General features: G+C 38.2%; 1 protein-coding gene across 3 annotated transcripts in view; it reads right to left on the reverse strand.

Annotated features, from left to right (window-relative positions):
* RPGR (retinitis pigmentosa GTPase regulator) overlaps positions 1-14,250 on the reverse strand; it is a 74,544-nt gene that overhangs the window by 50,516 nt on the left and 9,778 nt on the right. For all 3 annotated transcript variants that reach the window (XM_084870680.1, XM_084870679.1, XM_084870681.1), the window contains exons 7-8: positions 13,202-13,360; positions 6,022-6,177 (exon numbers count right to left, since the gene is read on the reverse strand). In XM_084870680.1, coding sequence (XP_084726806.1) covers positions 6,022-6,177; positions 13,202-13,360 — 315 coding nt within the window. The remainder of the gene's footprint in view (positions 1-6,021; positions 6,178-13,201; positions 13,361-14,250) is intronic.

Below are 14,250 nucleotides of genomic sequence, written 5' to 3' on the forward strand. Positions count from 1 at the left end.
ACATCAATCCTAAATGACGCACTAGATCAGATGGAATTAATTGACATCTTTAGAACCTTTCACCCCAAACCCACAAAATATACATTCTTCTCAAGTGCACATGGGTCATTTTCAAAGATAGACCACATGTTGGGACACAGGCAAAGACTCTTCAAATTCAAGAAGATAGAAATCATATCAAGCATCTTCTCAGATCATAGTGGCATAAAACTGGAAATCAACTACAATAAAAATAATCCAAAGAAATCAAACACATGGAGACTTAACAGCATGATATTAAACAATGACTGGGTTACCAGAGAAATCAAGGAAGAAATTAAAAACATCCTGGCAACAAATGACAATGAAAACACAACAATCCAAAATTTATGGGACACAGCAAAAGCAGTTTTGAGAGGGAAGTTCATATCTCTACAAGCCTATTGCAAAAAAACAAGAAAAAATGGTAACAAATTATCTAACTCTACAACTCAAAGAGTTAGAAAAAGAGCAACAAGAAAAGCCCAGTGTAAGCAGAAGAAAGGAAATAAAAATCAGAGCGGAGATAAATGACATAGAGACCAAAGAAACAATACAAAAGATCAACAAAACCAAGAGCTAGTTCTTTGAAAGGATAAACAAGATTGATGAACCTCTAGCCAGGCTAACCAAGAAACAAAGAGAGAGGTCCCAAATAAACAAAATCAGAAATGAAAGAGTTGAAATAACAACAGACCCCGCCGAAATACAAAGGGTTGTTACAAAATACTACGAACAAATCTATTCCAACAAACTGGACAACCTGGAAGAAATGGACATATTCCTAGAAAAATATAACTTTCCAAAACTCAATCAGGAAGAAGCTAAAAATCTCAATAGACCAGTGACCTTGGAAGAAATTGAAACAGTCATCAAAAAGCTTCAAGCAAACAAAAGCCCAGGGCCAGATGGCTTCACAGGAGAGTTTTACCAAACATTCAAGGAAGAACTAAAACTTATCCTTCTCAGACTATTCCAATAAATTCCAGAGAAAGGAACACTTCCAAACTCCTTCTATGAAGCCAGCATCACCCTAATACCAAAACCAGATAAAGACAACACAATGAAAGAAAATTACAGGCCAATTTCCCTCATGAACGTAGATGCCAAAATCCTCAACAAAATTCTAGCAAATCGGCTCCAGCAGAGCATCACAAAGATCATACACCACGACCAAGTAGGATTTATACCGGGAATGCAAGGATGGTACAATATCCGCAAATCAGTAAACACGATACATCACATAAACAAATTGAGAGGTAAAAATCATATAGTCATATCAATTGATACAGAAAAAGCATTTGATAAAATCCAACACCCTTTCCTGATAAAAACTCTCAACAAGGTGGGAATACAAGGATCATACCTCAACATAATAAAAACTATATATGATAAAACCACAGCCAACATCATACTTAATGGGCAAAACTAAAACCATTCCCTCTAAGAACAGAGAAAAGACAGGGATGCCCACTCTCACCACTCCTGTTTGACATAGTATTGGAAGTACTAGCCATTGCAATTAGACAGGAAGAAGAAATAAAAGGCATCCAAATTGGAAAAAAAGAAGTAAAATTGTCCTTATTTGCAGATGACATGATATTGTACATAAAAAACCCAAAAGACTCCATCAAAAAACTATTAGATTTAATAAATGAATTCGGCAATGTAGCAGGATACAAAATTAACGCCAATAAATCTATGGCATTTCTATACACCAATAGTGAATTTACAGAAACAGAGACTAAAAAAGAATCCCATTTACCATTGCACCAAAAAAATTAAGATACCTAGGAATAAACTCAACTAAGGAGGTAAAAGACTATACGTGGAAAACTACCTGACACTGAAAAAAAAGAGAGGAAGATGTAAACAGATGGAAGAACATACCATGTTCATGGATTGGTAGAATCAACATCATCAAAATGTCCATACTTCCCAAAGCAATTTACAGGTTCAATGCACTCCCCATTAAAATACCAATGGCATATTTCACTGACCTAGAAAGAACGCTCCAAAAATTCATCTGGAACAAAAAAAGACCACGAATAGCCACAGCAATCCTGAGAAAGAAGAATAAAGTAGGAGGGATCTCAATACCAGATTTCAAGCTGTATTACAAAGCCACTGTTCACAAAACAGCCTGGTACTGGCACAAGAACAGACATATAGATCAATGGAATAGAATAGAGAATCCAGATATCAACCCAAATCACTATGCTCAATTAATATTTGACAAAGGAGGCATGAATATACAGTGGAGTCAAGACAGTCTCTTTAATAAATGGTGTTGGGAAAATTGGACAGATACATGCAAAAGAATGAAACTAGATCACCAACTTACACCATAACAAAAATAAACTAAAAATGGATACAGGGCTTCAACATAAGACAGGAAACCATAAAAGTACTAGAAGCATTCACATGGAGCAAAATCTCAGACATATGCCAAAAGAACTTCTTCACTGATACTGCCCCTAGGGCAATGAAAGCTAAAGAGAAAATAAACAAATGGGATTCCATCAAAATAAAAAGCTTTTTTACAGCAAAAGAAACCATCAACAAAACAAGAAGAAAGCCCACTGTATGGGAGAACATATTTGCAAATGTTATCACTTATAAAGGTTTAATCTCCAACATCTACAGACAGCTTATACAACTTAAAAAAGGAAGATAAATGATCCAATTAAAAAATGGGCAATGGGCCTAAATAGAATCTTTTCAAAAGAAGACAGAAGGAAGGCCAAGAGGCACATGAAAACATGCTTAAAGTCTCTAATTATCTGAGAGATGCAAATAAAAACGACAATGCGGTACCATCTCACACCTGTCAGAATGGCCAACATCAACAAATCAACAAATGACAAGTGCTGGCGAGGATGCGGAGCAAAGGGAACCCTCATGCTCTGCTTGTGGGAATGTAGACTGGTACAACCACTGTGGAGAACAGTATGGAGTTTTATTAAAAAACTGAAAATGCAACTCCCATTTGACCCAGTAATCCCACTCCTAGGAATATATCCTAAGAAACTAGAAACACCAATCAAAAAGGATATATGCACCCCTATGTTCATAGCGGCACAATCTACAATAGATAGGATTTGGAAACAGCCTAGCTGCCCGTCAGCAGATGATTGGATCAAAAAACCATGGTACATCAACTCAATGGAATACTATGCTGCTGTAAAAAAGAATGAATTCTTATCAGTTGCAGCGACCTGGATGGAATTGGAGAACATTAGGCTGAGTGAAATAAGCCAGTCAATGAAAGAAAAACACCATATGATCTCACTCATTTATAGATAATAAGGAACATTATAAACTGATGAACAAAAAGATAGATACATAGACAGTAAAGAAACAGACTGTCAAATTACAGCCGGGAAGGTAGGAAGATATGGGGGAGATCAGAGATCAACAAAGGACATATATGCATGCATATAAGCATAACCAATAGACGAAAAACTCTGGGAAAGGAGAGCATGTATGGGAGTGTGGGTGGGGTGGGGATTGGTAAGGTATGTACACATATAATACCTTAATAAAAAAAGAAATTCTGACTTTGAAAAAAAAAAAGAAGGAAAAATGTAGAAATACTGATATCTGGATTACTCTAAAATATGTGATTTTTTAACTTTTTAATGCTTTATTTTTACATAGAAATATGACCTGGAAATAGTGAAATTATAGAGCCTTTTGTTCTAAAGCAATTAAAACTGTGTAGTATATCAATTACCTACAAGTAACCGAGTCATTTTAGGGGAGGATCTTATATTGAGTCCTACATTAGTAGCACCTAGTTTCTTAAACTGATGAGGGCCCAATGTAGCATCTCCCTGGATAGAGAAAGTACAGAGTGGAAGATCTAAGGGACCCAGATATTCATTTAGTGATCTTAAAGGTGCCTTTCTCTCTATCACTGTGGAGCAAGTAGGGGTCACTCCTGAAAACATCTTAGAGTGGCAAAAGAATCATAAGAATTTAGTGGCGAGTATGTGGAGAAAAAGGAACCCTAGTACACTGCTGGTGGGAATGCAAACTGGTGGAGTCACCATGGAAAACTGTGGAGTTTCCTTAAAAAAAAAAGTAACTGTCATTTGACCCAGTGATCCCATTTCTAGGAATATATCCAAAGAATGCTAAAACACCAATCAAAAAGAATATATGCACCCACATTGTCATACAAGCACAATTTATAATAGCTAAGATCTGGAAACAGTCCAAGTGCCCATCAGTAGATGAGCTGATAAAAAAAAGCTGTGGTACATTTATATCATGGAATTCTATGCAGCAGTAAAAAAAGAAGAAACTTTTATTCTTTGAAAGAACATGGAGGGACCTAGAGAGCATTATGTTAAGCAAAATAATCCAGGCAGAGAGAAAAATATAAAATGATTTCATTTCTATGAGGAATCGAATGAACACAATAAATGGACAAACTAAATAGATCCAGAGGCATGGAAGCCTGGAACGGACTGATGAATCTTGGAGGGAAGTAGGAAGAGATTAACCAAAGAACTTAGATACATACTTGAGGCCGGTGCATGAATTTTATGCATTGGGGAGGAGGATTGAGCCCATTCTGTACTCTCTCCAATCTAGGACCACTGTCTCCTAACTGCTCACCTGCCTGCCTGCCTGATTGCCCCTAACCACTCTGCCTGCCTGGTTGCCCCTAACCACTCTGTCTCCTGCCTGATCACCCCTAACTGCTCTCCCCTGCTGGCTGATTGCCCCTAACTGCCTTTGCCTCGGCCCCTGCCACCATGGCTTTGTCTGGAAGGAAGTCCAGTCTATCTGGTCTAATTAGCATATTACCCTTTATTAGAATAGACTAGAGGCCTGGTGCATGAATTTGTGCATGGGTGGGGTTGCTTGGCCTAGCCAGCGATTGAAACCTATCGAGGGGCCAGCCAGCCAGGGAGAGGGACCCTGAGAGGTTGGCCAGCTGGACCCCTGATTGAGGCCAATGGGGGGAAGCAACTGGGTGGGGGGAGGGGCTGTGGGAGGTTGGCTGGGCAGACCTCCATGACCAGGGCCTATGGTGGGGGGCCAACTGGGCAGGAGAGGACCTGCAGGAGGCCTGCTGGGTGGGAGGAGGAGGGGCCGTGGGAGGTTGGCTATGGAAGCACACTGACTACTGGGAGGCAGCTCCTGCACTGAGAATCTGCCCCCTGGTGGTCAGTGTGTGTCATAGTGACTGGTCAACCTGTCATTCCGGTTGTTAGGTCATAACTGTCGCTTATGCATATATATATATATATATATATATATATATATATATATATATATATGCATGCATTGCCTATGGCCAAAAACAATAGTGTAATGAAGGACTAGGGAGGAGACAGGAACCTGGTGGAGGGTTACAATGAGGGAAAAAGGGTGGGGCATCTATAATATGCTCAACAATAAAGATTAAAAATAAAGAATTTACTCAGTCTAAATATAGCTCTGTCAGATTAAATAGGGAGAGTAGTTTAAAATAAGTCCCTTTTCTTTCCTGGTGAACAGAGCTGGGAAATACAGAATTATACACTTGAAACCCATATTATTTTATTAACCAATTTCACCCCAATAAATTTAATAAAAATTAAGATGATGATAATAATGATAATAATAACAATAATAATGGACATGTGGATACACATAAAATAAGTTTTTTTCTCATAAGACTTTTCCCTTTGGTCCAAGTTGAATTAAGAACCTTCAAATTCATACAATTTCAGAATGATTCCAGATTTCTGCCAAAGTATAATACTATGGTCTTATCTCTGACACTGCTGACATATTCTGAGGTTCTTAATCTTTGAATCCTTTATATAGACATTAAATTGAATTAAAATTTTAAAAGTTTACAATTTTATATTCTGGTATATTAAACAAGGAATTCAATTTTCTCAATTATCCTTTGTTTAAGTTATACATTAACTCCATATAGTATTTATTTTATAATACAATATACCCAGTACTATAAATATATACCAGAAATCTGATCTGTACCTGTTATCAAAGCTGTGTGATTTTCTCCACAGGCAATAGAAGTTATTTTGTGGTCCTTAACAGATTTAATGATTTTGGGTTCTGCAGTTTCAAAGACAAAAGTGCCAAGACCCAGTTGACCAAATTGTCCCAGACCAAAGGTGTACACAGCTTTCTCTGAAAGGGAAAAGGCAAAAACAAGAAAAGCATTGCAGTGAAATAGACGCTGTCACCATTATATATAGTGAAACTGTGATATTCAACTTTTCACAATGAAGGTTAAGTATCTCTGAAAGTATTCCCATATAAGAATACCTAAGCATACATTTCTCAATGATGAAGGAAGAAGAAAAATGTCAAGGTATAAACTGTAAAAAACAAAAACAAAAAACTCTTTCTTCTAATAACATTACATATAACAACTAATATAACTTTTGGTCAAAACACCTTTGTAAAATCTAACAATGTAATTGAATATTAATAAATAATACAATATGAGAAAAACAGATTTCATTAGTTAGCTTCAGATCAATACTACTCTAATTTCACAGAATTCAGTTTGATTTCATGACTAGTAACTTGTTGCCTTGTAGAGATCTTAAGTTTGTCCAAACATAATCTGGAGAAGTTAAGTTCTTATTTTTCCTGGGATTTATATTTCATTGAGGACCCCATCTTATAACAAGGCCTTTCTTGTCTTTTGGTAACTGACATACAAGATCACATCTAACACTCTGTGCCTCATTTAGTGTGTCCCAGTTCTAGTCTGACACTTTCTCAATAGCAGTCCACTGTTTTCCTGATTTTAAGGAAAAACTAATTATATCATCACTATAACCAGTAGTTGTATTTCCTAATCTGTCATCGTCACATTTAAATGTTATGTTTAAATAAACAACAAACTAATTTAAATTATCTTTGAAGTGTTTTAATGAATGATATCTAGCTAGATTTTAAGACCAGAGATGCAGACATAAGGAAATAGAAAGCTGGGGAAGGCCCCTATAGAATAATATAATCCAGGCTCTTTTCTTTAATGAAGGGAATAGTTTAGACCAGAAGGTTAGTTATTCTTTCCTTAAAGGTCTTGCAAAGTATTGTGTAACTTCTAGGTATTCATATAATACTTATTTTATTTTTATTTTTTAAAATATATTTTATTGATTTTGTACAGAGAGGAAGGGAGAGAGATAGAAAGCTAGAAACATCGATGAGAGAGAGTCATCGATCAGCTGCCTCTTGCACACCCCCTACTGGGGATATGCCTGCAACCAAGGTACATGCCCTTGACCGGAATCGAACTCGGGTCCCTTAAGTCCCCAAGCCGACGCTTTATCCATTGAGCCAAACCGGTCTCGGCTCATATAATACTTATTAAAACTAATGGTCAATTCTCACTTCCAAGTCCATTTCTTCATTAGGATTAAATATTTAACCTTTCTGCTAACACTGTGTTCCAGAATAAAGATTTCTCATCAGGGCTAGCTCATAATACACCTCCCCCAGGTCCATGGAGAAATGTGAAAAATAGGAAAAGTAGTGAGTTTACCATACAGATAAATTTATACAATTTAAGGGTGTGTTTTTTATTATAAAATTAAGAGCTTTTAATTTTTTTTTTTGAAAATCTCCCTTATTTTATGATACGATTGTGAAAACATTGCATTTTTTTTTTTGCAATGTCCATATTTAGTCAATGAAAATCAAAAGCTGGCAACTCTATATTCATCTTCATATTTTATAAAACAAAAATCATAAAATACAAAAGCTTTATTGGTCTATTTGATTGCAAAGTCTGCAAAAGTCTGCAAAAAATAATCAATTTCTGGTAAGATAGCTTTTAACTATAAAAGAAAGTCCACAGGAAGCTAAATGTCTATCTATAATAATAAAAGCATAATATACTTAGATAAGACATCATTCCAGATGACCTGAACAAAGCTGGGGCTGCGAGGGAAGCCTGGGTCCTGGGTGCCTGCCAATGGCTGGAGAGAAACCTGGGTCCCAGGTGCCAGAGGGAAGCCAGTGCTGGCAGCCAAGGGAAGAAAGGCCTACTCTTACACAAATTTTGTGCATCAGGCCTCTAGTAATATAAGAAAATGTCACACAGAGGGGACCCTTAGCCTGCACTGCAGGATTGGGTCGAAACCAGCTCTCCGACATTCCCTGAGGGATCTCAGATTGTGAGAGGGTGCAAACCAGGCCGAGGAGCCCAACTGGTGCATGATTGGGGCGGGGGGGGGGGGGGGGATGCAGGAGGTTGGCCAGCCAGGGAGGGACCATGGGAGGGTTCCAGGACATGTCCAGCCCATCTCTCAGTTCCAATCAGCCAGACCCCAGCAGCAAACTAACCTACCACTCGACTGTCTGCCTCCTGGTGATAGTACATGTCATAGAGAGCAGTTGAGCGGCCTTAGCATATCATTAGCATATTATGCTTTGATTGATTGAATGGATGACTGGATGACTGGACACTTAGCATATTAGTTTTTTATTATATAGGATAGTGCTCTTTAGAACTTTCAATCACCTATTAAATTCTTTCTGTAATTTTTGTATAAACTACATAAAATATGTAACATAAAGAATAAATTGGAGAACCAAGATGGCGGTATAGGTAAGCACCTAAGCTGCCGCCTTGCAAAACAATTTCAAAAACAACAACTAAAATCAGAACGGACTTCATCCTAAACCAAAGGAAAGCTGGTGGAGTGGGAAATCTACAACTAGAAAGGAGGACAGAGGCTCACGGATCGGACTGGGACCCGCAAAGTGCTGAGGTAGGGAGACGCTCCGCGCACAGAGAGGAAGTGCGGCCGAATGCCTGGCTGGCGGGAGGGGAAGGGAAGTCCCGGTTGCACTGAACCCTTTCTGATTGTACTGAATCCCAACCCCGGCCGAAATCCCGTGGATCCAGGCTCATATGGGTGGAGTCTGGACTGTAGAGAAAGGCACCCAGAGACTCAGAGATTGGGAGACTGGGGGAGCCGGGAACTCCAGCGGGCAGGGTCTACAGTCAGGCGCATGAGCGAGTGCGAGTAGAGAGGTCCAACCACGGAGGTTGCCGCAGCCTCTCCATAGTGGAAGGAGGCAGAAGCTCCAGACTACAGAGACCCAACCCAATTCTGGGCAAGCCCCTGGGGCACCCACATTCTTGCACGGGGAATCTTGGACGGTCAGGTGGAAACTCAGGGAAGCCGGGAAGGCAGAGGTCAGGTGGAAACTCAGGCGTGCGCACAAGGGCAGGGCTGATGGGAAGCCAAGACTGTCAGCTCAGCCCTGAGACTCCGCCCCATCCACACTGAGCACAGAAGCTTCTGCAACTTTGCAAGTCTGATCCTATAAGACTGTCTCCAATACAGAAGGTATCCCACCCAGAGTAGACACAACTGATACGCACATCCAATTGGCCTGAAGGTCAATTCCTCTCAGGGATACCAACAACAATCAAGTCTTAACTACAACAAGGCTGTATACGCAGTCCACAAAGGGGAACACCAAGAGTGTCTACCTCAGATAACTGGGGAAGCTGACCCACCAGACCATATAGGAAACCAAACACACAAAGCCATCCTACCAACTCTGGGAAGCAGTGAAAATGCCAAGACAAGGAAATAGATCTCAAACGAAAGAGTTGGAGGATATAGAGTTCAAAACCACGGTTTTAAGGTTATGCAAGAATTTCCTAGAAAAGGCCAATAAATTTCATGAGACCTAACTAAAAATTAAACATAAACTGACTAAATTGGAAAATATTATGCAGATATCCAACAGCAGAATGGGGGAACACAAGAATCAGGTCAAAGAGTTGGAATACAAAATGCCAATAGACACTCCTCTGGAGAAGCAAGAAAAAAGAGAATCTAGAAAGTTGAAGATAGTGTAAGGAGCCTCTGGGACAACTTCAAGCGTGCCAACATCAGAATTATGGGGGTACCAGAAGAAGAGAGAGTGTAAGATGATACTGAAAACATATTTGAAGAAATAATATCAGAAAACTTCCCCCACCTGGTGAAAGAAATAGACTTACAAGTACAGAAAGCCCACAGAACCCTAAACAAGAGGAATCGAAAGAGGATAACACCAAGATATATCATAATTAAAATGACAAGGGCAAAAGACAAAAAGAGGATCTTACAAGCAGCAAGAGAAAAGCAGTTGGTTACCTATAAGGGAGCACCCATACGACTATCAGCTGATTTCTCAACAGAAACTATGCAGGCCAGAAGGGAGTGGCAATAAATATTCAAAGTGATGAATAGCAAGAACATACAACCAAGATTACTGTATCCAGCAAAGTTATCATTCAGAATTGAAGGGCAGATAAAGAGTTTCACAGATAAGAAAAAGCTAATGGAGTTCATCACCACCAAACCATTATTATATGAAATGCTGAAAAGTATTATTTAAGAAGAGGAAGAAGAAGGAAAATATAAAAATTATGATCAACAAATACATATATATCAACAAGTGAATCTAAAAATCAAGTGAATTAGACATCTGAGGAACAGAATAAATTGGTGAATATAATAGAATCAGGGGCAAAGAAAGGGAGTGGATTGATAATTATCAGGGGAAAGGGGTGTGGGGGTGCAGAAAGAGACTGGATTAAAATCGTACACCTGTGGTTGAGGACAATGGGGGGGGAGGTAAGGGCAGAGGGTGGGGCGGGGGAACCGGGTGGAAGGGAGCTATGAGGGGGAAAAGGAGAAACAATTGTAATAATCTGAGCAATAAAGAGTTATTAAAATAAATAAATAAATAAATAAATAAATAAATAAATATAAATAAAAATAAAAAAATAAAAAGGACATAAAAAAATAAATAAATTGCATTTCTGCCTACAGAATGACTTTTCAGATAATGTATAAAGATTAATTTAAAAGTTTGAATCCTAAAATAAATATTTTTGAAAATTCATATTGTTGGCAAAAATTCAAAACAATCTTAACTTTAAAATTATTTCCAAATTTAGAGTGGAAGCCTTGAAAAAAATTGTTTCTAATTTGAAAAAGATCCCATATGGAAATTATAATTCTGGTAAACCATAGCTTAATAAGCATGACAAGGACTAGAACAAGTTAAGGAAAATTTATGTAAGAGTAAAATCTAAAGATAAGCCGAAACCGGTTTGGCTCAGTGGATAGAGCATCGGCCTGCAGACTGAAGGGTCCCAGGTTCGATTCTGGTCAGGGGCATGTACCTCGGTTGTGCGCACATCCCAGGAGGGGGTGTGCAGAAGGCAACTGGTCGATGTTTCTCTCTCATTGATGTTTCTAACTCTCTATACCTCTCTCTTCCTCTCTGTGAAAAATTAATAAAATATATTTTTTAAAAAATCTAAAGATAAAATATTGTTCAATCAACTTGCATAACATCTGAGAATTGGATAATAATAAAACTTTGCCTAGAATACTTCTAACTTTGAGTTACTGAAGATTAATGGTGATTTATGAAACTTTATTTTTTTCTAACAAAAAAATCACAATTTACTACATAACTATATTACCTTTATACTACTCATCTATATCTATATCTATATCTATATCTATATCTATATCTATATCTATCTATCTATCTATCTATCTATCTATCTATATCTATATCTATATAAAACCCTAATATGCAAATAGAGTGGACAGTGGAACAACCGAACAACTGGTCCTATAACATATGCTGACCACAATAGGGTGAACGTGTAACCTGGCAGGCATCGACAGCAGGTGGCAGAGTGCAGAACATGGTGGGCATTGGCCGTGGCAGGATGGTAGAACAGGTGAATGGGGGCGCCAGACCAAGGCGGGCGCTGGTTGCTGCCATCAGGGTGAACCTCTGGTGGTTACTAAAAATTCTTTGTTCCCATGCACCACAATCCTGCTATGCACTCACACCTGCTGCTGGTGATGGCCTCACCCGCACCTGCTGCTGGCACCGGAGCCACCAGCCCTGATAGCCCCTCAGGGCTTTTCCACCTCCCCCTGCTCCTGAAGGGCAATTGGGACTGGAAGCAGCCTTTCACACCCACAGCCAGCACTGGAGCCACTGCTGGCACCCAGCACCAGCCCTAATTGCTGCACACTGTCAGTGGGTGTGAGCAGGGCTGGCACTGTCAGTGCATGGGGGTGGCGGGGGCGGAAGTAGGACTGCTGGCCTACAGGGGAATGGGGGTTGCAATGGGAGGGGCCACATGGGGGCGCAGAGGATGAGCCAAGAGCTGCCCCAGTGCCAACTGCAGCCTCGCAGACCACAGTTCCTTTCAAGGTGCACAAATTCATGCACTGGGCCCCTAGTCTAAAATAAAGGTAATGCTATACAAATTTAGGAACACCAATTTAGCAAGCATATTATTAAGGAGTATGCATATCTTAAATAATAAGAAATGACATCTCATGCCAAATACAAAATTCAGAAGCCAAAAGTGACATTACTATTATAGTTCTAACTTTCTTCATTACCTGAATTGAAAAATCTTAATACTTTTTAATGAATAACTATAATGAAAAATAAAAAATCACAAAGAAATCACTAAGTTATATGTGGTGAATGTCACAAAAAAAAGGAATTATGAATGACTGTGGAAAATAGCATGAAAAAAAAGGGAGCTTTTCAAAAAAAATATTTCAGAAAAAATGTCAATTTTAGATAAATATGGAATATATATATGCATATATATGGAAAAATATGTATTTCCATACACATGGAAAAAGGTTATGGGAAAAGTTTGCCCATAAAACGAGCTAAAAACAATGCCATTTATTTTTCAATAAATGTGTTAAGATAATGAAATTACCAATTATGTTAGCAAAAATAATTCAACAAGATTAATTTTTTTCTACTTAAGAAATTCTTCCATTGGCCAGAAATATATATTAACTACAGGAATAAAAGGTGAGGATCTTAATTGAAAAAGATTCAATATCAATTCATATGAGCTATCTAAAATAAACAAACTCTTAGAAGCAAGAGACTAGACTGGTGGTTTGTCAGGAGCTGGGGGTGGGGGGAAGAGAGCTGCTAATCAATGGCATAAAAGTTTCATCTATGTAAGGTAAGTTATGGATAATACCGAATCATACAATTAAAAATCATTTAAAAGGGTAAATCAAATGATAAGTGTTCTTACCACAATAAAAAAGGAATATAATTTTTTTCATTAGCCACCACGGAAAGAAAGAAACAGAGTAGCAGGGTCCACACATACCTGTGAGAACCACTGTGTGTCCTCCACCACAAGCTACTTGGATCACCTTCTCAGGAATTCCAGGCACCAGCTGGGGCACTTTGTGATTCATCAGTAGCTGTTTGGGAAGACCTAACTTTCCATACTCAGGTTCTCCAAATGTATACAGTTCTCCCTCCACTATTAAAGGAAAAGAACAGTGATCAATGACAGCATAAATATGGACAAGATACTGGTCTTTCTAGTACATGTTCTCATGTGCAGTAAAAAAAAAAGGCAACTTAATAAATTTGAACTTTCTTGAGATATTTTTACTGTATGGTAGGGAAATGAAGCCAAATTTTAATTTTCCCTTTGATTTTTCTAGTTCAATATGTTCAGGAAGAAAACAACCATGACTACTAAGAAAAAATAGAAAATTATTTTAGCTGTTTAACAAAAAAAGCTTCTTTTCTTTTTACTGATTTCAGAGAGGAAGGGAGAGGGAGAGAAAGATAGAAACATCAATGATGAGAGAGAATCATCGATTGGCTGCCTCCTGCACACTGTAGATATGGCCCTGACCGGAAATCAAATCATAGGTCAACACTCAACCATTGAGCCACTGCAGCCAGCCAACTTCTACTTCCTTCTTTTCTCCCCTTCTTTTTTAATAAAGCAGAATGACTAGACATTAAGCCCCCATAAGGACATAGATTTTGTTTTGCTCGCTCATTAAGGTATTTCAAAAATCTAGCAATATCTAGTATACTGAGCATTTAACGAATAGTTGTTGAGTAAATGAATAATTGTTTATGAAATGTTTTAGAAAACTCATTTAGATATGAATAAATATATGAGTCTTAAGATAACAGATTTTACTGTTAGATGGTACTTCCTCCAGAAAGACTATCAAGGAACCTCTTACATTTAACCACTGCCTTGGCTATATCAACACTGTTGACTTGCTTTTGTTATTACACTTACCACACTATAATATGACTATGAATTTCTTGAAAGTAGGAATTTCTTTTGTTCATTTCTATGAACTGAACTGAGTTATATAAAATAGGGATTTTAAATATTTGTAA

This window comes from Pipistrellus hanaki, assembly GCF_964339955.1.
Source record: "Pipistrellus hanaki genome assembly, chromosome: X".
NCBI lineage: Eukaryota > Metazoa > Chordata > Mammalia > Chiroptera > Vespertilionidae > Pipistrellus > Pipistrellus hanaki.